Raw genomic sequence first — 22,209 nt, forward strand, 5'->3', positions numbered from 1 at the left:
TATTGCTTCCGAAGCGATTTTATTCTCCATACATCGAGGAGGTATCCTTTCCTCTTCCTTTGCCTCTGCGAAAAGGGACGTGACATCCGCCGTTACATCCGCGGGCGATGGTCACACCGACGCCGCCGTGTAAATATTTCGGACGCCTATGTATTTCGAAACTTTATTACGATACATAGCACACTCGCTCCTGTAACACAGTGTATCTCTCCGTTATTCCTGAGAGAAGGATATACGCGCGTTTAAATTATCCCCTCCCCGAAACGATGACAGGACCCATCCATTTTACTGTCCGCGCGTTATTGTGTAACGCGTGCGATGCACTTGGCCCATCCCGGCGCATTTATAGTGGCCGAAACGAAGCACCGCTGCGCGCCACCGGTCTAAATTATTTCTAAATAGCGGTTCACCGACGATGGAGGGGCTCGGTTACCGCCTCCACTTAACTCCGGCGAAAATCCCCGCCGATTGCTCTCGCCTGTCCCTTTACCGTTTCTCCCGGCCGCCGCGCCAGGAACGGTGGTTTTGCCGCAACGAAACGGAAACCATCCGCCGGAGATTCTCCCCCGCCGCCCGTCGCGCTTAATCGGCGCTCTATATCGCAAGAACGCGCGTGTTACATATCCCCCTCGCGAGGCTTCACACGCGAGAAGGGCTCATCGATCCGCGCGGTAAATATCAAAATTTCACGGACTGACGCATGACGCAAAAATCGATCGAAAGGAATGATTGGACGGCGGCCTGTTTGCACGAGTTCTTCCGCGAGGCTAGGTACACCGGGCGAGCGCTCGTCATGTACTCGTCATCTGGTTCGACAGCAAGCCGCTGCTGTCGCATTCAACGTGACGAGCGTTGGCTGAAGCACCTCACGGATATTTTTACAGGTCGTCGAAAAAACGGTAAATTGCTCGAAGGAAATAGCGATTCAAGGGACCCGAGCGATGTGGACTCCGGGTAGCGCTCGCTGATCGCAACTCCCCTTCTCGGGGAATAAAGCGGATAAAAATACAGGATGTGAAAAAAAGGGAACGGGTCAGAGCACCCTTGTACGAGTATAGCTGACGTTTTTCAATGTCTAAGTGAATTATACTACCCGCACCCACAGAAACAATTCACGGATCCAATGCTATTACACTCGAATGTATCATAAAATAGGATCGATATAGCGCCAATCATATTTATTATAGAGAAAGGAATATTTGAAACTTAAATGAGAAATTCTAAAATCTAGAATAAAATGAAGTATGTCTTTTGTCTAATATCGTGGTGCCAACTTTATGCGTTGTAAGATGGAGGGGCAATTTATTCTAAACTTACATCTATATAAGTTGCTCTTGTCTCAATATAGTAAGTCAATCTCTTTTAATTCGATAGAGGAGAATAATTATTGATTTTATTTTGATATTGTCTTATTTTTATGCTAAATAAGGTTCGTGAGAAATATAAATGCGCCAAGAATATTGTTTGTCTCGGTAACAGAAGTCATCACTGAGGGTGCGTACTCCACAGCTTTCACGTTCCGTTTGCACAACCGAGGATTGGGAGGGCGCAGAAATTCTGAAAACAGAACAGACGTTTTTCTCCGAATTTATTTCTTCGTTGACGCGCACCTACGCCAAGGTTGGCCGAAAACGAGACGTCGCGTCCGGGCGGGGCGCGATATTCTTTGTTGCAATTTACGTATGCAAATAAGCGAAATAATATTACCATCGAACCACGAACGCGGACGGATCCGTTGCGCGACGAATTTAATTATCGATTCCCCGGAGGAGAGAATATCTCTCTGGAGTGCAGCATCTATTTTCGAAACGCGATGCAACCAGGAGGCAGCGGTTTATTTCGGAGAGAGTTCGATGGAATATTATTATCGTAGCCGGCAGCGGTCCTTTCGCCGAAAGGCGATGCCAGCGGGGCTCGCGCGAGCTCGCCCGTATCGCGATACGCTTTTTCGCTCTTTCAACGCGCGCACCTCCTCGTTGTGAAATTCAATTCACGTTCCCCGGGGGTAACGGGGGAAGCGTTACCGAGCGCCGTACATAAATTGCTTAGGTCTAATCGAACGTAGCTTATCGACGTCGAAGATATATCGCGGTGTAAAAGATTAATGCCGATAACACAATGAAGACGAGACGGTAATTCTCACACTGGCGCTCGGTGGCGTTTAATTATATAGCACTCACACGGAAATAAATCACGATGATTCATCGCGCGGCGATGAAATGTTTCTCGACATTATTCGTTATTTTAACTGTCCGGTGAGAAGCCGCGGCGGCGTCTTTGCGCGCGCCCTGCCTTCCGTTTCCGGCGGTCCCGGAATTAACGCGGTTCTCCTTCACCTCGATTTTGCCTCGTCTATTCCCATGGGAAAGATTCCCTTGTATGATCAGGTACTTGACACATTTCGGATTTTTTTTCCCCCTCCTCTTCTCGTCCGCCTTCTTTTTCTCCTTCACGCTCTCTCGTTTAATTTCCAACGGGGCGACGGCGATCGCTCGCGACTCGATGCACAAGTCTTGTCGCCGCGTCCCCGACGCGAATTCTGATAAATTCTTCGCGTCGCAATGCACACGGACGCATTGCGGCGACTCTTATTTCCTTTCCACTCGTACTCTCCTCTCTTTCCCATTCTCTCTGCTCTTCGCAGAGCCCCCGCTTTCGCGCAAACTTGCTCGGCGACGTCAGAAACTTCTCCAGCTTATACTTTAGAAAGAGTCCTATGGGGCAGCCGGCTTACACTGAATTTTCTGTCTTTATATACTTTCGTCGTTGTTTCGCGAGGTCGAGCGTTTCAGCGTGCACACACGGCCGCTCTCGTGGGCGATCGCCGCACAGGCGTGTCGTCCGACAGAGAGATAGATAATCGGATATCGGCTATTTAATCAGGTCGGTCAATTTAACCCCCGGAATGGTCAAACGTTGAAATTTAACAGCGGCGACCGTGTAGACACGCCCGGCTTTAAGCCGCATTAGTACGCAGGAATGTGTTTCGTGGATGTGGCCGTTCCGTTACTCTGCAACTATTTCCGGAGTTCACCGGCGTACAGGGAAGGTATAACATAGTTGGAATACTTCCTCGTAGGTTGTCTCGTAAGAATCAGAAGATTACGTGGGAAGCGCCCGGCGTACAAAATCGATGCCTTTTCGCCGATTGACTATTTCGTCCGTCGAAAAAGACGACGGCTGTTTACTCGCCGGGGGAAATTTTCGTTAGCCTACTATCACCATTGTACTCCTACACGCACGCGAGGAAACATGTCCCGCGCAACCGTGCACGCTCGGCGCGCTCATGTAGCCTTCGCATACCCGGCTATTTTACAGATTTTTTCGCCGCTACACCGAAACTGTTCCGACATTTACAGCGCGCCGGACTCGAGTCCCTTTTTTATTCCACCGCTTGGCGACCGAGCGGTTGACGCCAGGATCGATGGCAAAAAATCCGTGTTAAACGCTGGCACGAGCCAGATGTCCGGGGGTCGCGACTGTGGTGGTCGGCGGGGTCGTCGTCGTTGTCGTCGGTCTCGGTATCGGGGACCGTTTCATGGGCAGGCTCCTACCGCCCTGGTCGCTCTTGACCCACGGCCACTGCAGGGTACGAATTAGAGTGTTGCGAAAGTCTTCGGAAAAGAGGCAATAAATGTAAAACGTGATCGAGTAATTGATCACCTCCAGCAGATTGGCCAGCGCTCGGAACACCTGCAACCGAACACGGCGAATTAATGGACGGATTCATAATTGATGAAGTCGTGTGTTAGGCGCGGGAGAATATGCCGGAACAATTAAATCAATTATTCAGGGAGGGAAGGCGGGGAGAAGGAAATTCCGATCGGGTGTTCCTGCGGCAATAAAACGACGGGGGCAAATAATAAGTCGGAGCAGGAGCAGAATTGGCTATCGTAAATTGACTTTTAATTTGAAATTCAACTTTATTGTTGATCCGTGTTAAATTGCAAAGAGCCGACGTGGGGTAAGGTCAACACGTAGGGTAAGGTGATGAAATTCGGATCGACAGTTTGATGAATCGCTGATAAGCGACGTGAAAACACGTCGGTGCCATTTATAATATCGACAATATAGCGTGAAATTGTAGATATACGAAAGAGTAAAATTTAAGTGAGTTATACTTTAAAACGTCGCTTATTGGCGACTCATCAAATTGTTGATCCGCACTCGATGTTATATTCCGAATTTGGTCACCTTACCCTATTGTTTCGACGGTACACTGAGAAAAATTTCCATTGGATAAATCGATTAAGTGGTGTTTTCGATGGAAAATTTATCATCGGTTTTTCCGATTAAATTATAGACGTATTCGATGAAATTTCATCGAAAAACCGACTACATTTCTCGTCGGATGTGCAATTTTATTGGATATATCCGTTTGTTGATACGCAACCGGTTATCCAATTAGATAGGCCGGGATATTTTTTTCAGTGAAATTGTTTTTCGGAAGGCGATGTATAATGGAAATATTTCGAGTGGATCTCCTTACCTGGTAAGGATAATGATTGAGATTGCTCTCGCTGAGTGTGACGTTTAAGATAACCATAGGACTGACGCAGACTAGGAAGAGGATGCTGGTGCTACCTAGGAGCAGGATGAGCCTCCGTTCCTCGGCGAAAGTTCTGGGATCCTCGTCGCTGCTGACGGTTCTCGATAAGGTCATTCTCCGGCGTCGCTCGCAGGACCTTCTGTACACTATCATTATTCTCAGATTGAATCCGGCGAGCAGGATTGTCGGCGCCACTTTAAAAACAACTTCCAGCACCACCTTGTACACCTGAAATACATGTTTGCGTCACGAGAGGGGCCCGTAAAATTAGAATTTCAAGTTAAATGCGGTGTAAACCATTTTAAGCTCGCACACACAAACAGAACACAACTAAATACGCCGTGAGCGTTCCAGAAATCCTGACCTTAATTTAAATGTCAGATCTCATTTCGAACATGAGTTACTTTTATGAATTCAGATCAATGGAGCAGGCGTTCTGTGCACATAATTAGCTTTAATGATGTTACAGAGTTAATTAATGAATTAACAGTCGACTTAATAACGTTACATTCGAATATTATCGGCTTTAAAGTTTCGCTAGTTGTTAGAAAAGGGCAACCTTGCGCGAGCGAAAAAGAAATATGAATTACCTGATAGTACCACGAGTTGAGAAACGACTGATTGTCTCTCCTCTGGTAGATTAGGGGACCGCCGGGCGCCAGCAGGCAGGTCGTAATTTCACCTCGAAATACACTCGGCAGATAAACGAGAAATGTAGCCAAAGGGATGAGCACCACTGTTAGGTGAGGTGGTCCGCAGAGTGGTCGCGTGTGCTGTCCGGGATGACAGACGCTTACGTAACGCTCCACTGTCAATGCCAGAAGCATCATTACTCCAACCCCTATGCATACAATTAACCTCTATATCTCTCGAATATAGTGCTATGTCGAGTCGGCCTTAAAAGCACTCTTCGTCACGTAGGCACCTGTGCTTTTCCACACGCAATATCTACAGCGTCGATCAAAAGATTTCCGCGACACACGTTTCGTTATCTGCACAGAATTGTGCCTCGTCACCCTGCGCCCCCCCTTTTCTCCATTTCCTTTTCTTCGACCGCGCCGATCGGGACGAATTTCTAACCATTAATCGCCGTAACTTACGAGACTTGCGAGAGAATACGGAGAAGCAAAAGTTTTCCACCGCGAGCGAGAAGTTCCGCAACTAGCGCGCTCTTCTATTTATTTCGCGAGCGATGAGCAGATGATGCAAATAAATTTCGTCTCTCCCTTGCGGGGATCGATTGCTCCCGCGAGAGTGATGCTAATGAGAGACGAGAAATGCGTATGGACGAGAGAAAGGGGAGGGGAAAGAGAGAGAGAGAGAGAGAGAGAGAGGGAGAGGGAGAGGGCAAGTCGATTGGACTATTCGCAGGCGCAATTTCGCAGTACACGTTTCGCAGGATTTTCGTTGCGTCGATAGCGATTCACCGTACCCAGGCAGCCGTTCCCTAGGAAGAGCTCGAGATGAGCGTGATAGAAGGCCTGGAGCCAGCTGCTCCATCCCCCGGTCTCCTTATGGATGAGCACCCTCAGCGCGAAGGGGATGCAGAAAAGGATCGCGAGGAGCGCCGCCGCGGAGTAACCTGCAAGAAAAAAAAGAGGAGGCGAGCTCGTGGTTAAGGAGGATAATCGGACAGGGAAAAATAAGAGCGAAGGCCCCGAGACTGAGTTAACTTGATTTCATAAACCCGGAACAGCGGGCGAATGTTGCGCGCGATTCACTTAATCATTCTCGCAACTTCCTTGAATATTCTGTCACCGCGGTGGAATTTTTCATTCCGCCTCCGCGGGGCCGTCGCGTAGAACGACGGAAATAGGATTAAATCACTCTTCAGGATCTATTACGGGATCCCTGAGTGTTCTTAGCCGTTTCCACCGCTTTATGCTCTTCGCGCGTTTGATATCCGCCAGTTCCCCGGCCGTTATGCGTTCCTGGTCACGTAAAATGTTAACGCTTCCATCGCCATTCCCCGTTCTCTCAGCCAAATGTCACTTGTAAAGTAGCGCACATTTCGCGCTTAGTCGCTGATCGACCGCAAGCGTGATGAACGCGCGGTAGTTTCATTTTTCGCGCGCTCCCAAACTGAAACTTCATCGAAATCCGCGAATTCGGACAATTAAAACGGGATACGCGCTTTTTCCTAATTTCCATTGATTTCCTGTTTTCGCACGGTCGATCGCGCTGCTAGTTGCTGCCTCGTTTCCCGTTACGGGTTTTTACCGTCCATTGAAACCAATCGACGCTCGTATTTACCGTTTCGTTCCGCTGAATTTCCTGAGCACAATGTCGACGCCAGGCTTCTCCTGCCCCGTACAATCGCAAATTGAATAGAAAATTGTTCACGTATTCCGGATACAAATGTAATCGAAAAAAAAAAGTTTCCTCGGGTACTAACCAAAATTCTGTTAAAATAGTTGTTCGTATAAAATTGGCAAAACTTTTAATCAATTATTTAGCATCAGTATATTATTTGATGACTAAAAATGCGCAAGCGTCTGACGTGGACTACTAATTAGTTCTGGATTATCTGCGACTAGTATATGACGAGTAAACTCCAACCGGGGCGGTTTTATCAACCCTCGCTTTGTCGTACCGACCCTCGGAGCTTTCAGCCGCCGATAAGCTCGACGGGCTTGTTGGTAACGCGTTCCTTTTGGTCGATAATAACCCAGCGGTGGATAGGAAGGGTAGTTTCAACCCCTCCAGCCGTTGCCTCTGTTACTAACCGACCTAGATTTCTGCAGCCATCTTCTAGAGCCTCCCCTAAGCGCTACGCCCGCAGAAGCGGCAGTCGCTTTAATTGCGGGGGAAAAGTTCTCCCTCGGGTTCTTTTCTTCCTTAAAGTTTATTAAAGCGCGCGGTACATGCTCGTTGGAGTATGAAAGTCGCAAGAATCGCCCGGAAATTGGCTAATGCCGCGCGAATGAAAGTCGAGTTTTCCGCCCGGGTACGCGACGCGTCGTGGAAGCTCGTAAAACTTTTACGTCGGAGCCGTCACATTAAGGCGAAATTGCATCTTTCCATTTAAATTACGATTTCTCGCCGTCTTTCGTCCGTCAGTAACGGTCGCGAAGAACCAGCTAGCTTTCATTGGGTTTCACGATCTCTTCGCGAATCGGCGAGCGAGTACCTTCGGCTCTGGTACCTCGAGTTTCCTCTTACTTGCGTCGTTTTCTTCAATTTTCCCTCTTGATGCGCGAACGGCACCCCGCCCGTGAATAAGCATGCGTGTGCAAAGTGGAAGCATCGCTTGATATCGCATCGCACTTTAGCAACACAAAGACGAGTACTTAGGAGAAGAGGTTTCCTTGACTCGAAAATTCAAAAAATTATATCTGAAGCTTGGGCAATACATAAAAGACGGGGGGTAAACCGCTGAGGGCATCGTAGTGTACAGATTTGCGGCATTACTTAGCATTACTACTCTCTAAAAGTCAATCAGTGGATTATCACTGAAAACAGTGAATAGTCACTGACTTACAGTTATAAGTAAACTACTGTAATTGTCAGTAACTGTTTTCAGTGATAATTCACTGATTCACTTTTCACTTTAGAGAGTAGGCATTTTTTGGGCCTTAGTTTGGGCATTAGGCCTTGCTGGGGCATTAATTCTTCGTGCAATATTATTTGTTTGCTGAAAAATTAGTTTCGTGCGGGAAATGGTATGTAAACAATAAGTTGCTGCCTTCTCTCTTGGCTGGAAATGAAGTAATTAGGAAATACTTGTAAATTCGAGAAATTATGCAGCAATCATTGTCTTGTGGTTTATATACTCCAGGCCTTTCGCGTACGCGAAGTTTTCTTTCTTCATCGCATTGATGTAATAATGCGACGTAGCCTAATGTAATAAGCCGTCATAATAAGCCTTGAAACCATCGTTTTTTATCCTTTGTTATGTGCGACGAACGGAGTTACGAAATTGTACCTGCGCGGAGAACGGTGTACAAGTCGCTACGTTCTCTCCTGGTTGAAATTGAAGTAACAGAAATTCTTTTAGAAATTACGCAATAATTATTGCCTCAGTTTATACCTTGCTTAGCTCTGAACCTTTCGCAAGCGCAAAGTTTACTTTCTTTATCGCATTAATATAATAATGGAATAGGCTAATGCAATAACATGTAATAAGCCGTCGTAATAAGCCTTAAAACCATCGTTACTTCTCCTTCGCTACGCGCGAAGAATAGAGCCGCCAATTTAACAAGACATCTGTTTGACGAATGTGTTGCTTGAAACCGCGTAAGAGAAACAGCATTGAAGTGGCCGTCGCGCGTCAATTACCGGAAACCACCGCGGCAGATCCGGACTTTTCCATTTTTCTGGAGGGCGACGAGCGGACGTCGGTGGGCGTCGGTGCTTGTTAACGCAGGCAGACGCTGCGACTGGGATTAATGTGTCAGTGACCCGTTTTCGGGTCACGGTTCGTTTACCAAACCCTATCACGTTGATTGGTCGATTCCCCAGTATTTTTCGTGTCCGTCCTCGCCCACCGGAGACTCACTGACAAGAAGAGGGCATGGGAGAGGTGACAGATCCCCAAAGTTTCGATTGCTAAAGCCGCTGGACAGAAAGAAATCTTAGGATGCTTAGGATGTTCGTTTAGCGCGGGGCACTCTCTCGCGTGCGACACGAAGGTCGAGGAACTCTGGCGAAATACGCCCATTTTTTTCCCTCGCGAAACAGCTATGTATTAGATCGCTGATTCACGTGCTATAAAACGTGGATAAAACTCTCTTTTTTTTCCTTTGCGTCTAATTGAGGTACCAGCAACGCGTTATCGTTTGACACGTTTTACGAGCGTCTTGAGTGCTGCAGAGACCTCGCTCAATGATGATATCTGTGTTAATCGGGTCATTGAAGAAATCGGGATTTAAACTTCACAAGTAATACTCAATTAATCCATCGATTACGTAAATGCTAAAGGGTAACTGTATTTTTTTCAATGAAGTTTTGAAAGACGTAAAATTTCATTCAAGTGCGATTTAGATATTTCACATTAATTAGCTTCGATGAAATGAAAGTTGAACGAATATTTCTACGCATTTAGTGTCGCTTCATTTACGTCACACTTAAATGCGTGCCGAAATTCTGACAGCTGGCGAATACACCGTGTCACGTGCTACAAAATGCTACATCATTGTCACGTTTGAAGTTAATATTTTGCATCCAACCTGCTCCCGAGCGGGTGCGTGCGAGCGTGTGCGTCGCAAAAATGCAGAAACAGTGAAGAAAAATGTCGCGATGTCTCGTCGGGCGACAGCGTCGCCCCGGCGTCCCGCGGCGACGTTTTACAAATCGCGTCCTCCCGGCATGTTTAATTTATCGAAATCCCGAGGGAGATGCCAGCTGTAACTGTCCATTTGTCAACATCCCCGCGGCGTAAGTACACTGCGACGACGTCGCGCACCTGAACGGCTACTTTAAATCCGTAAACGCGCCTGTTTTCGCGCGGATCGTTAAATGCCGTCATTTGTCACGTCAAAGGAGCTGCGGTACACACGTGCTCGAATGATTCGCGCGTTTAAAAAAATAGGATAGCCTACCATATTGGTCCCCGCCGATGTCACCGCCGGACGTTGTCTATACACGGAGAGAATTTTCTTTTAAAATTTACCCTGAAAATCATGTAATCGTTGGGTAAAATAGCATTTTGACACTTCGTGAGTTTTTCAAATTTTGTTATACATTTTACTAGTAATTATATTTAGTACACATTTCACTAGTAGAATGTATGGTAAAATTTCAAGAAGCCATGTCGTCCCACGATTACATGATTTTCGGGATAAATTCTAAGAGAAAATTCTCCCCGTGTAGAATATCAATGTCCTGCGATCGGAATAATATCACACGGAAAAGAAAATGTAGCTGCCGTAGCTAAAAATTGTGTGTGGTAACTAAATTTCAGTTGTAAAATATGGACAGCTAATATTTAATTAATTGTGATAGCTAAATATTTCGCTACTGTGCCTATTGTATTAGGTGCGACAGCAAATCGTTTGCTGTGGATTAGAAATTTATAGTTATAGCCGTGAGATAGAGTCAAAAGACAAAAATAAGCGCACATCCGAACTTTATATACTGAGGTTTGATTTGAACTGATTTTAAATTTCATTGACTCGCGTTGAAATTGCGTATAGCATTTATGTAAAAAAAATATATATAATGGAAGTTTGATCCGAAGAAACGGTGGAAGTCAGACATTGAATTTAGCGCAGCGTTTTTTCCCTACAGTTTGCGATACGCCTCGCTGTACTCGCCGCGCCGGTATTCACACCACCTGTTGAAAAACGCACGTAATACGAAGTTCCCATTACTTCTGCAGACGCCCCCGACGCGCCCTATACCTTGCTCGTATCTGCGTCGAGTGCAGCCGCTGCATTCGCTCTCGAGTTAATAAACTGCTCTAGGTGAATATCCCCGAACAATAGTTATTAGACGTCCCGGCATCTCCGATGATATCGCGTTGGATTCAAATTTCGCTCTACGGCATAATAGAACGTAATTACAATAACTAAGATCTGTTGTAAACAGAATCGAACCGACGACAGGCAGATTCATCGACAGGCCGTTGAACGTTACAAGAATTTGTAACGGTCTGTAAAATTTCTCAGCGCGACAGATCGGGTAGACAGAAATGTCTGTTGAAATGAGACGGGGATCAACGGTTGAAAGCAGGGCGGGGTGACCCAGTCGTTGGAAATTCATAACGACTGGAAATGGTAGCGGGCGAGACGAGAGTGAGGGCTGCAATATTGCACACCCCGTAATAAACTATTTCGCAGTAATATCGTGGCGCGAGGGCAACGAAAAAAAGGGCCCTCAGGACATTACCGATGTTCGCGCCGAGATTCCTCGAGATTCACCACTGTCTCCCTCTAATCGCCGCTCATACCGGACGACGGGGACAAAGTTAACGGATTAACCCTTTGCGGGGCAGCGGCACGTATACGTCCCACCTCAAGATAATCGGGTTTTTCATTATTATAAGTCTATTTCTGCATCGATAATGCTCGAACAAGATTCTACAGGATCCTAGTTACCTAAACTATGAAATTCTAAGTCCTGTTAATATTAATTATTTTCACGCAATTGTTGATAAATAATTTAGGTCCAAAAACGTGCGATTCTTCAATCGAAATTCGGTCACGGAGATATTTCACGAAGGATTTGACTGAAAGTTTATATATGGGGGTTTTGGGGATCGCTGAATACGAATCTGAGGTTAAAATTACAAAATTCAAGATGGCGGACAAAAATAGTAAAAATTCAAGAATTCTCATAAAAATGTGTAATTAAGAATCTTCGGGGTTGCTGATTACGAATTTCAAGTCAGAATCGTAACGTTCAGTACAGTGGATTCGAGATGGTGGATCTATTATATCTTTAGTAAAAAATTGCCAATTCAAGTAAAAATTGCCTACATATTGGGTCCACCATCGTAAATGAACTATACTTTATAATTCTGACTTTAGATCCGTAATCAGCGACAACAAAAGCCTCGAAGTGCTAAGTTTCGCGGGAATTCATTAACTTTTTCCATTTCGGTCCGCCATCTTGAATTTTGCATTTCTGCCCTAAGAATCGTGATCAACGATCCCAAAAACCTAAAAAACCACCATAACCTTCGTTATTGGTTGGCTACAAAAATGTGCTCCTGGAAGGGTTAAAGAGATGATCACTGCGTTGGTCCGAGATTCTCTTCCTGCGAAGAGACAAATCGCGTGCGTCTCGCGCAACGAACGAGTCGCTGTTTCGTGACGCGAAGATTCGCTCGGGGAGCCGGGCAGCCGCGCGAATCAATCGGCGGCGAATCGATCTCGCTCGAGACGTCGACTCTGTTTAGAGATTCCATCTCGTCTCGATCTCGGGAATTGCGAGCGGCGGCGCGCGAAAAGGCGTTGATGCACGACTTTCCGCCGTACCGGACGTACGTGTACGCCGCGCGGAAGGATTTAATTCGCGTGTGTCCTCGACACGCATCTCCGGGGAAATAACGTCGTGTATTGCCGCGCATATCGCTCGATATTCCGGGCTCGATTCCGAAGAAATCGTTCTTAGACAGACGCGTGAGGGATTACAATAACTCTTTTCCCCCTCGTCGCGCTTGTCCGCGGAAACGACATCTCTGCCGCGCAACGACGCTCGTATCCGTTGGATTGAGGCGCGCGAGACAATCGAGAAGACAACAGGAAACTTTCGGAGATAGATTTCTCTGCAGGCTCCCGGCTGAAATAACACACGTAGAAAATTACAAGAAGATAATTTTCTTTTCGCCGTCCCGTCGTCGCGCATAATCGATTCGCCCCCCCCTGGACGACGAGGTAAAAGAGATCGTCGTTAACGGGGGTTGGCGCACTCGTGCGTCGCAGCGACCACTCCGTAGGATTTGAGCCGCGCTCGCCGGAGTCGGCGCGGCTGGAGTGAAGTTTTAACTAGTCATTCGACATAACGAGGGGTTATCTAAGAAGACGAGCCGCTCGCCCGGTTCGTCCGGTGCTCGGGAATTAACGACCGTTCTCCGTGCGTTTGCATACAAAGTGCATTCTCCGCTCCGCCGGCCCTCGTTATCCTTTTTACTGCGCGACGCCCCCAGGGAGCTCTCCGCGAATGCGAGGCCTTCCGCCGGGAATAGACTCCAGTGCGAAAGGAATTAAATCGTTATCCATATCCGGGATTCCGGGACGCCGACGCCGACGCCGACGCCGCCGCCCGCCAACGTTTACGGCGCTCAATTTACTCCGTTTACCGACGGTACGCGGGTTCACAAACTTCGCGCCCGAGGTGGGATTCGTTTTATTGCGCCTCGTACGGAGACCAAGTTTGATGAAATATTGTGTAGCATCGTTTGTCCCTTATTACTCACGAGGCGGGACACGGCGGAAATAATGGTTCGGCTGGACGATATGACGCTAAGCTCGCGCCAGATGATGGATCTAACCTCGTGCGAACGCTTTATCTTTATCACCGGTACCTCCGTTTACCACGAAGTAAAAATGTTCCACGGAGTTTGTCTGGATTTCTTGTAGCGCACCGTGCGTTACGTTTCTTTCGGTAACAGAGAGTACAATTAATTCTATTTTTAATCTTAAGAAATTCATTCCGAGAATCTCTCCCGGCGAACGACCGCGCGAGCTGATCCGCGGCTAGCCGGTGACTCCGAGTTTACTCACCTCCGTTCTTCGCCGAATCGTAGTTTCGTAAAGTTACACGGCGCCCATGGGCGGCCTACAAAAATAAATCGACCTCGCCGGAAATATGCCTACGGACTCGTGACGAAGATATCGATCGGAGTGATCAGCGGCGAGAAGCTCATAGCCCGCGGCCGAGACGTTCTTCCCACGATCGTAAACACACGCAACTTACGAGTCGCTTCAGTCGTTCGCTATCTACCTCGACGTTGGTTCCGGCACCTCGCCGGCCTAGAGACCCTGTACTCGGAGACTGGCCATAAGATTTCGTCAAATTCTCGCGAGTGGGAGAGAAACATAGGCTATCTCACTCTTCTACGATTCTACGATCGCAGGAATTTGACGAACTCTTACGGCCAGTCTCCGATTACAGGGTCTCTACGCCGGCCGACGTAGCGGATGCCACACGCCGGGCATGTTGCGAGTTCCGATTGGCATCGTCGTCGCCGCGAAACGGGCGTGGATGAGAAAGCGGCAGCTTCGTGGAGCGGAAAGGATCGCGGCGGCGACACGTGACAGCCGCGATTGAGCGCCGCACTATGTCGGGCGTCAGAAAAGTTGGATGAACGTCGGGACGGCGCGGCGAAACTTTGCCGGAAGATTAACCGTTGTCCTAAATCGCGCCCGGCAATCGGACACCGGCGCCCGCGTAGGTATCCGCCGTGAAATCTGGCCGTCCCCCCGGCTCGTTATATCAAAAAATTAAACGTCAAGACGGATGCATCCGTCGGCGGAGACGAATCTTGTCCCCACAACGTGGCGCGAATCCCTTCGCGCGGAAAAGTTGGTCGTATCCCGCGCCAAGAAGGACGCGGCGTGCTTTTTAACGACGTGCTAACATAGTATAACTAGTAGTACGCTCGCTCTGTCATTCGTTTCGTTTTGCGTCGATCCCTTCTGCGCATCCGACATTTTGTTGGTCCGGCCAATGAGAGAACAGTTGTATGTGTGGTGGTGTATCGAAACTGCACTGCCATACGTACGACTACGACTAGATTTGGACCAAAGACATGGCGGAGGACCATGTGACCGTGGTATAGTACATGGAATAGTACATACGGTGACTCTTTTTCGTACAAAAAATTGGTATGTCCCGCCATACAAGGATGGGAAGCAAGTTTACTAAAATTGCATTCGCTTTTGCACAATTCGCACAATACGACATTTGGCACAACTACTTTAGTCTAAAAAGCATTAAAAATTACTGGCAACAGGAAAACTTCCTTTATTAGCACAACGTTTCGGCCATGGGTTTCGGCCCTTATCAAGTGCAATCGAGCTAAATCAAACGACGCATAGCATGTGATTGATTTAGCTCGATTGCACTTGATAAGGGCCAAAACCCATGGCCGAAACGTTGTGCTAATAAAGGAAGTTTTCCTGTTGCCAGTGGTGTCGACTTATTCACCCTTCAATTTAATATTTGCTGGCGGATCAATATTATACTTTTTAATTAAAAATTACATTTTCATTTAAAACAATCAATCAAATCTGCTAGATGTAGATGTAGATACATTTTATTGATTCCCCTTAGGGTTACAAGGCGTTTTTGAAGGAACGTGCCCAAACCTCTTATAACGCCTCTCTCTATATCCACTTCTCTATGTGGCGATCGAACGAAAAACCAACAATGTTTTGTTTGGTTTTGAACCCAGGTCTTCGGATTACCAGACCAGCGCACAATCCTCCGCGCCACGATCGCCACTATCAAATCTGCTATTTTATTGTATTTTCTGCATTTTAGTTGACAATTGACAACGAATAACAAAAAGTGAGGTTAAACACCGAAGAGATTATCCAACCTATTGTATTTTACATTATTTCTCCCAATTAATCAAACTTTGGAATTTATCAAATTTCTTTACCTACCTGGTTACTTGCCATTGCGAGAAACTGTCTTAAAATTTTTCTGCATATAACGCATATCCTCTTGTCGCTGCTAAAGTTAAATTAATTTAACTTCGTCTTTTCGTCACTAGCGACGACGATAGTACCACGTGACACGTCCATCGCTAGTGACTGGCGACGTATGAAATTGCACTTTTAGTGTCAAAGGATCAGATCGAATTCAAAGGTGGACGAGTGTAATCTCGCGTCGGAAAATTGAGATCGCTTAAAATTGAAGAACGTAACGCCTGCGTGTGAAAGTTAATAATGGAAACTATAGTTTCGTACGTTTTCTTTTTGTTATTTACGTGTCTTCTGATGAATTTCTGAGCGATCGGGAATCGCGAGTGGATTTGAAAGAATCGTTTCGTTTCGCTCTTCCCGCCGGGGCCAAAAACGCGGAGCGCTTTCTCGCGCCGCTTTAATCTGCCACTTTTCAAATCTCTCGAAGTAATTCCGCCAGTAATTTCCCTCCCGCGATCCGCGTAATGAGAGTGTAAATTCGCGAGCTTTCGCGGCGCGGTCTCTGTTAGTAAATAAACGTCGCGACGCTTGATGTGCAGCGCGCGCGGAAATAAGAAGACCCACACGTGCACCTAGCGCAGTGGTTTCGCCGTGTACGTGAAAATGTATGGCATGTGGCTTGGAATGACGCGCCGTGGAACGTTAAGTGAAGCTATAATAGTCCCTCGGCGCAGTGTGTAGCTCGATTATCACACGGAGGCAATACATCGGGACTGTAAAGACCGGAGAACCGTCTTGAATGGAGCACTCCGTATTCTCACCGCACATTTAACGTTAAATACGGCCATATCTGAATTTTGTTTGCCGCACGTTTGACTAACGTCGACGTATGGGACCGCGAGTCGATCGAGCGTTTAGTGACAAACGTCGGGAAAGCAGTCGGGAATCGCGAACTCCCGTACGGCGGAGATGTCTACGTGTTTCACCTTGCGAAAGGATTAAGATAATCTCCGTTTTTTTTTTGCGCCGATCGATGCGCGCCTGCGAACGTTAATGGACTTTCGACAGCGCGTCCCGGTTGGTAGCGTTTAAATCGCGAGGTCTCGCGGAGTGAATACGACGATGCCTGACGGAGGTGGAACGTTCGTTTGTCCCTCGTAATCTCAAGTTGTCTTACCTTAAGGCCGACCTTAAGATCGGGGCCACTGAATCTCCTTAGTCGCCGGCTGAAACGGGATGTCGCCGCCATGCAAATGCACCGCTTGAGCGAACGATGCTGCAACTGTTTAACCGCTTCGCCAAATGCTCCATCGTCTCTCGCGGGAGCAAGTACGTATTTTCTTTTAAAACTGAAGCGCCCTCGGATAAATCGTCCCGCGATAACTGCGATTTCATCGCGCACGAGCGCGAAAGGGCACGGCATTGGAATGGATTATCGCTGCAAAAGTGGAGAACAGAATAGAGGAGAAGCCGGAGAGACTCGTGAGAACTTTCCAATCTCTTATCACCGGACGATAATACGTTTGTGTAAAGAGTTTCTCCTGGATTCGTTTATTTTTAGGAGCAGTTGATCGGAGACGTGCACTTTGCGCGCCTGTCTGCACCGCGAGAAACAGGAATTTCATGAAGAAAAATGAAAGCTGCATTCGCATTTTTGATTTTCCTCGTAGATATAAAAGCGTAGCCAAGTACGCGTTCCTGCAAAAAGAGAAAAAGGAAGAGACTTCGATGCCCCGCGCGAGAACTTCCGTATCAATATTAGGTTCTCCCGTGGCGCGGAGAAAAAGCGATCGCGACAGCGGCACGAAGTAAATTGAATTGTTAATTATTATCTTACGCGGTAATGTCGGGGCGGGCATGAATATTTATGGGCCAGGTAGTCTGCAATTTCTTAATATATCGCCGGGCGCTATACTGAATCCTTAAATCCACGTCGACACCGCCGCGGGTGGCATTATGAATTTATGAATTTCGGATCGATTGTTATTATCATTGGGTGGAAACGCAGCGGTTGACATAATTCCGCGAGTGAGAAGACGATACATATTCAGATTCTGTTCCCGATCGATTCTTGTTGCCTTGTGCGTATTCGTGTAATTTCTTCTTACAGAGGAAAACGGCTGAAGAACGCTCTCGCGTCGATCTTGGAACACGCGATTACACCCACGTAGTCGAGAGGAGACGTTGCTCCGGACCGAAGGGCGCGAGATAAGAGTTACCCGTCTACAGATTCCTCCTCGGTCAAATTGACTGTCCTGCCCGCGGACGGGCATCGTCGAAATGATACGCGGATTTCCAGGAGAGTGAATCGATCTCGTCCATTCTGCGTTATTCAACGTCGAGCCACCTGTCCTCCTACGTGACTACTGGCAGCCCCGTTCCCTCCCCGGATGCCAAGTCGAACGTGGCCCTCGTCGCATATAAATTGCAAAATCTACTGCGATCTGGGATTCCGAGGAGCAGGTAAGATTTACTTTTTCAACCGTTTTTTAATGCCGCTCGATTCCGAATGTATTACCCGTTAGTGAATCTGACGGATCATGTATGGAAGAGAATGACGTGTCAACTGCATTGACTAACAGCAGTCAATGACGGTATGATTTGATTAATGCGGTTTTCAGGCCTTTTATAAGTAATTCTGGATATACTGTTTGCCCGACTCGAAATTTTGGTACTATTTTGACACTTTTAAGGATAATTTACACCTATTTGATCTATACACCTACATAAACCAGCAATAGCCTACTTTGATGACATTATATTTTTGTGCTCCTCCCTTGAATCTTTCATTTAAAAAATTTACTTTAGCTGCTACTTAAAAGGACCTACTTTAATGCTAAATTGGCAAAAGTAGAAATTTTCGACACTATCAGTTTTAAAGTAGGAGTAAATTTTGTACTTGCGGTTCGACCCCTTTTACTGTCTTTTCTTGTTTTTCTTGTTAAAAAAACGCCGAGTAAAATTTTCGTGTTAAATGTTTAACGAATTCATGTGTTAATTTAACATATTGCTCTTGTGTTAATTGACTTCAGATGTAAAATTATTAAAATAACTGAAAAGCAATGTTAAAACAACACAATGTGCACTTATTTTTTAATCTGATTTTTCATCTGACAATACATATGTTCTATATTATCCCTTTCTAAAAAAGAGATGTTACCAGCGCGAATGTCGTTAATATCAAACAGATAAGGCCTCTTTTCCGCGATGCCGATTGCTTTTCTCGAGGCGCGGTGTGCTTCACTTCTCTTTTAGATTCATAGTAAATGAAGATTTGCAATTTAGAAATATACACTTGTATACACCAACTATTGAGATAAAATCTCTAATCTTAGTAACTAGAATTTAAGTAACAACGATTTTTGTTTCGAAACATTTTCTCGATTGAACAGAATTAATCGTTAATTTAATCAATACCAATAAGTCCGCGGAATAATACGCAAAACGTAGCAACAGTCACGGAACAAAGTAATGTACAATAAAATATTAACTACGGAATTTTCCATTGCGTAGGCAGGCCAACGAATTCTCAACGTTTTTTTGTTGTTTTTCACTCGGCGCGGTATCGTACGACGATTAAGCGGGCCAACGAATTCTCAACGTTTTTTTGTTGTTTTTCACTCGGCGCGGTGACGTACGATGTTTTTGCGTGCCATCGTGTAGCTGAAGGTCGCCGCGCTAGCATTCGCTCGCCGAACGTCGAGCCGACAGGCAGTGGCGAGAGTCGCTCCGTGCGTGCTATTACTTTTGCGTTATCGGTTTCCAAGACTCGATCGCGATAACTGTAGGAATAAAACGCTTTTGATTTGTACACCTTTATCAGTAACAAGTAAGGTTCCTCGATTAATTATTAAGTTTCTACAACTTGTAATGAGAAACGAATTGCGTGTTGAGGCGACGGCTCTTTATCAACGTATACGTAGATATTTCACGAGACTAACTCATCTAAAATATGAATGTAAACCGTGGTACTTTGTCGCGGTTACATCTCGTTTACGCACCGCGCTTTTAATTGTCTATCGATTTCGTGTAATCTGTTCCATTTTCGGGAAAAGAGAGAACGACTTCGGCGTTCGCGCTGTAATTCGCTTTGTCGTTCTTCGCAACTCGAACGGGCAAGAAGTAAAGAAAGTCGCTTATCGCACGTCGTTACATTATGTAAATGTAATAGAAAATTATCTCGATTAACTGTTGCAATTAATAACAACTATTTATCGCTAGAAATTTCGCTCGCATAATTTATTTCGAGATTGAATGACAAAGATTGTAAAATATCGTTTTTTTGCGGACTAATAACTACTTCTTTACCGCAGATTATGCTTCCGATGCTCGCGTTGCGTTTTATATGGCCAATTCAAAAGTGATTTATCCATTAATCTATTCTTCCGAAACAAAAATGCAAGTTTGAGTAGTTTGTATGATAGAAAGTCACGCGATACTTGTTAATAATATTTCGTGCGTTTCGCGGTATTTTACATCGCGTACGCGAGTGTCCGAAATTTCGCGCGATCGATGATTTTCGCGAGTGAGTGTGTGAGTGCAACAAGGAAATCTGAGAGGAGGAGCAGGTCTTGGAGGCATCGGGCAACGGCGGAGAAATGGTGAGGTAAGTGTCTTACATTTTTATGATGTTTGCTACTTGTGCCAAATAAAGCATCTGTTCTGTGTTTTTATTTATTCAAATGATTCGAACGAGGATTCGAATAAATGTTAGAGACAAAACCATACGTATAAAATTTTGTGAGTTTATATTTAAAAGGAAGACTTTCAGTATTCTGTATAATTATTTTAATAAACACCTATTTTAAAAAATATAAAATTTGAAGTATATTTAATACAATAATTTTGATTTTACATAATTAGTCTATAATAATCATATACATATTTGTCTTTTTACAGTTTGACATATACAGTTTGCGATGTACAACTCTGCTGTTGCGAATCGTATCGCAGTGAGTGATAAATTACTTTTTATTTTAAACTGACTTTGCGCATACAATTACTTCTTTGCATGTATATACAAGTACTTAAAAATACACAATGCTCAACTACAAACTGTGCGCGCGAAGCGTGCGTTTCGTCATTTCTAGTTAGTAACAAAATTTATCTGTTAAAATTTACAGAATAAAATGTTGATTTTATTCTATATAACATAAGTGAAAATGATTTCGAACCATCATTTGACTTATTACTGTAAAATGTAAAAATTATATTTTTTTAAATTCACTTTGTCATTAAAAGTATGTTAATTTGACACAAAATTTCAAATTATTTTGAGATTTGCATTTATTTTGTGTTAAAATATTAACAGAGTATGAGTGTGATTATTTTACATATTACATTACATATTACATATTACGTTAAATTAAAACAAAATCACACAATGTGCACTCAAGGAGAGTAATTGTATCGTAGATTTTATTGCGCAAAATGTTCTGTTTTATGTATAACACCGTAAGCGTCCTAACACATACGTGGCAGCTCGCATCTAGTTAACACCAATGGCAAGCATTTTCGGGCACTTGCTCAAATTTCTGATATTTAATTTTTCGTCTGAGGTATCAACTTTAATTAACACAAAAATTTGTGTGAACCGTTTGGGAGGGTGTGTAATAGAATTGTGTGTATAATAGAATTAAAGGTTCAAAGTAGGGCCAAAATTTCGACTCAGCTATATCCTTTTCTTTAAGATGTCACACGGGAGAAGATAATTTTATTCCTAACGAGTTAAAGAATATGACAAAGTTGTTTCCGACCCCAAAAAAGTTTGCAGTTTTTCAGAAGCTTTTCCGTGATTGAATTATGGATACTCACAGAGATGGAACTGCGCTAAAATGCCGAGAGCTATCTAACGTGACAAATACCCCGCATTCATTACGACTCCTTAACTCGATTTATCAACCTCTTGCCCGACTGTATTACGGTAGAAAAGTACATCTCGGAGTTTCTGATATTACCTTATCGGGCCGATCATCGCGGAGGGGATCGCGAAACGAAAGAGGTGCCATGTCTTGACCTACCTTTCGCGCGAGATCAAACGTCGATCCTGCGAGCGCGTCATCCATCTTAACGCGACGATAGCAAATTACGAGGTAATTTCGCGGCTGTCCTTCAACTCGCGCAACTCGCGAAACGCGCCTTGTGTGATTCGCGACGAAACGGTTTCGAAATACTTGAACTCTCGACTTCACGTGTCCCATTCGGGGAAATTGATCGTTTCGACGTAGTGACCGCTCGGGACGATCTCGCAGTATCGATTTCGGCATCGAGTGCTGTTTCGCGCAGCTCTGGCTCTCTCAGTTATTTAACGTGGCGGTTAATACTCTCCGGCGAGAGAGCGGACGACAATGCTCGCGTGCGATCGTTAATATTCATAAAGCCCGAAGTAACCCGTGCGCCGTTATTCGGTTCCGCAACACCGCTGCCCCTGTGTGGATTCAATAGATTTTCGAACGAGAAGTCCGCAGTAGGCAATGAACAACAGGCCTCGCAAGTCGGAAGGGTTGTTGGAAGAATCAGGGAAGAATTTCCGTTAATATTGATATTTCTAAAATGTTTTTCCAAGTGAGAGTTCGCGACTGAGAGACGCGCGCAGTTCGGTGGATAAGCCTTATTTGTTCCCTC

General features: G+C 45.5%; 1 protein-coding gene across 3 annotated transcripts in view; it reads right to left on the reverse strand.

Moving 5' to 3' along the window:
• Window positions 1–1,412: 1,412 nt before the first annotated feature.
• The window catches only part of LOC105561083 (probable G-protein coupled receptor B0563.6), a 52,226-nt gene continuing 31,429 nt past the window's right edge, over window positions 1,413–22,209 (reverse strand). For 2 of the 3 annotated variants that reach the window (XM_012010746.1, XM_012010747.1), the window contains exons 3-6: window positions 5,982–6,131; window positions 5,140–5,390; window positions 4,490–4,777; window positions 1,413–3,693 (exon numbers count right to left, since the gene is read on the reverse strand). In XM_012010746.1, the coding sequence (XP_011866136.1) occupies window positions 3,442–3,693; window positions 4,490–4,777; window positions 5,140–5,390; window positions 5,982–6,131 (941 nt within the window). In that variant the 3' untranslated portion in view covers window positions 1,413–3,441. The remainder of the gene's footprint in view (window positions 3,694–4,489; window positions 4,778–5,139; window positions 5,391–5,981; window positions 6,132–22,209) is intronic. The other variant, XM_012010748.1, reaches the window with a different exon arrangement.

This window comes from Vollenhovia emeryi, unplaced genomic scaffold, assembly GCF_000949405.1.
Source record: "Vollenhovia emeryi isolate VEMERY1.0 unplaced genomic scaffold, V.emery_V1.0 DF939212.1, whole genome shotgun sequence".
NCBI lineage: Eukaryota > Metazoa > Arthropoda > Insecta > Hymenoptera > Formicidae > Vollenhovia > Vollenhovia emeryi.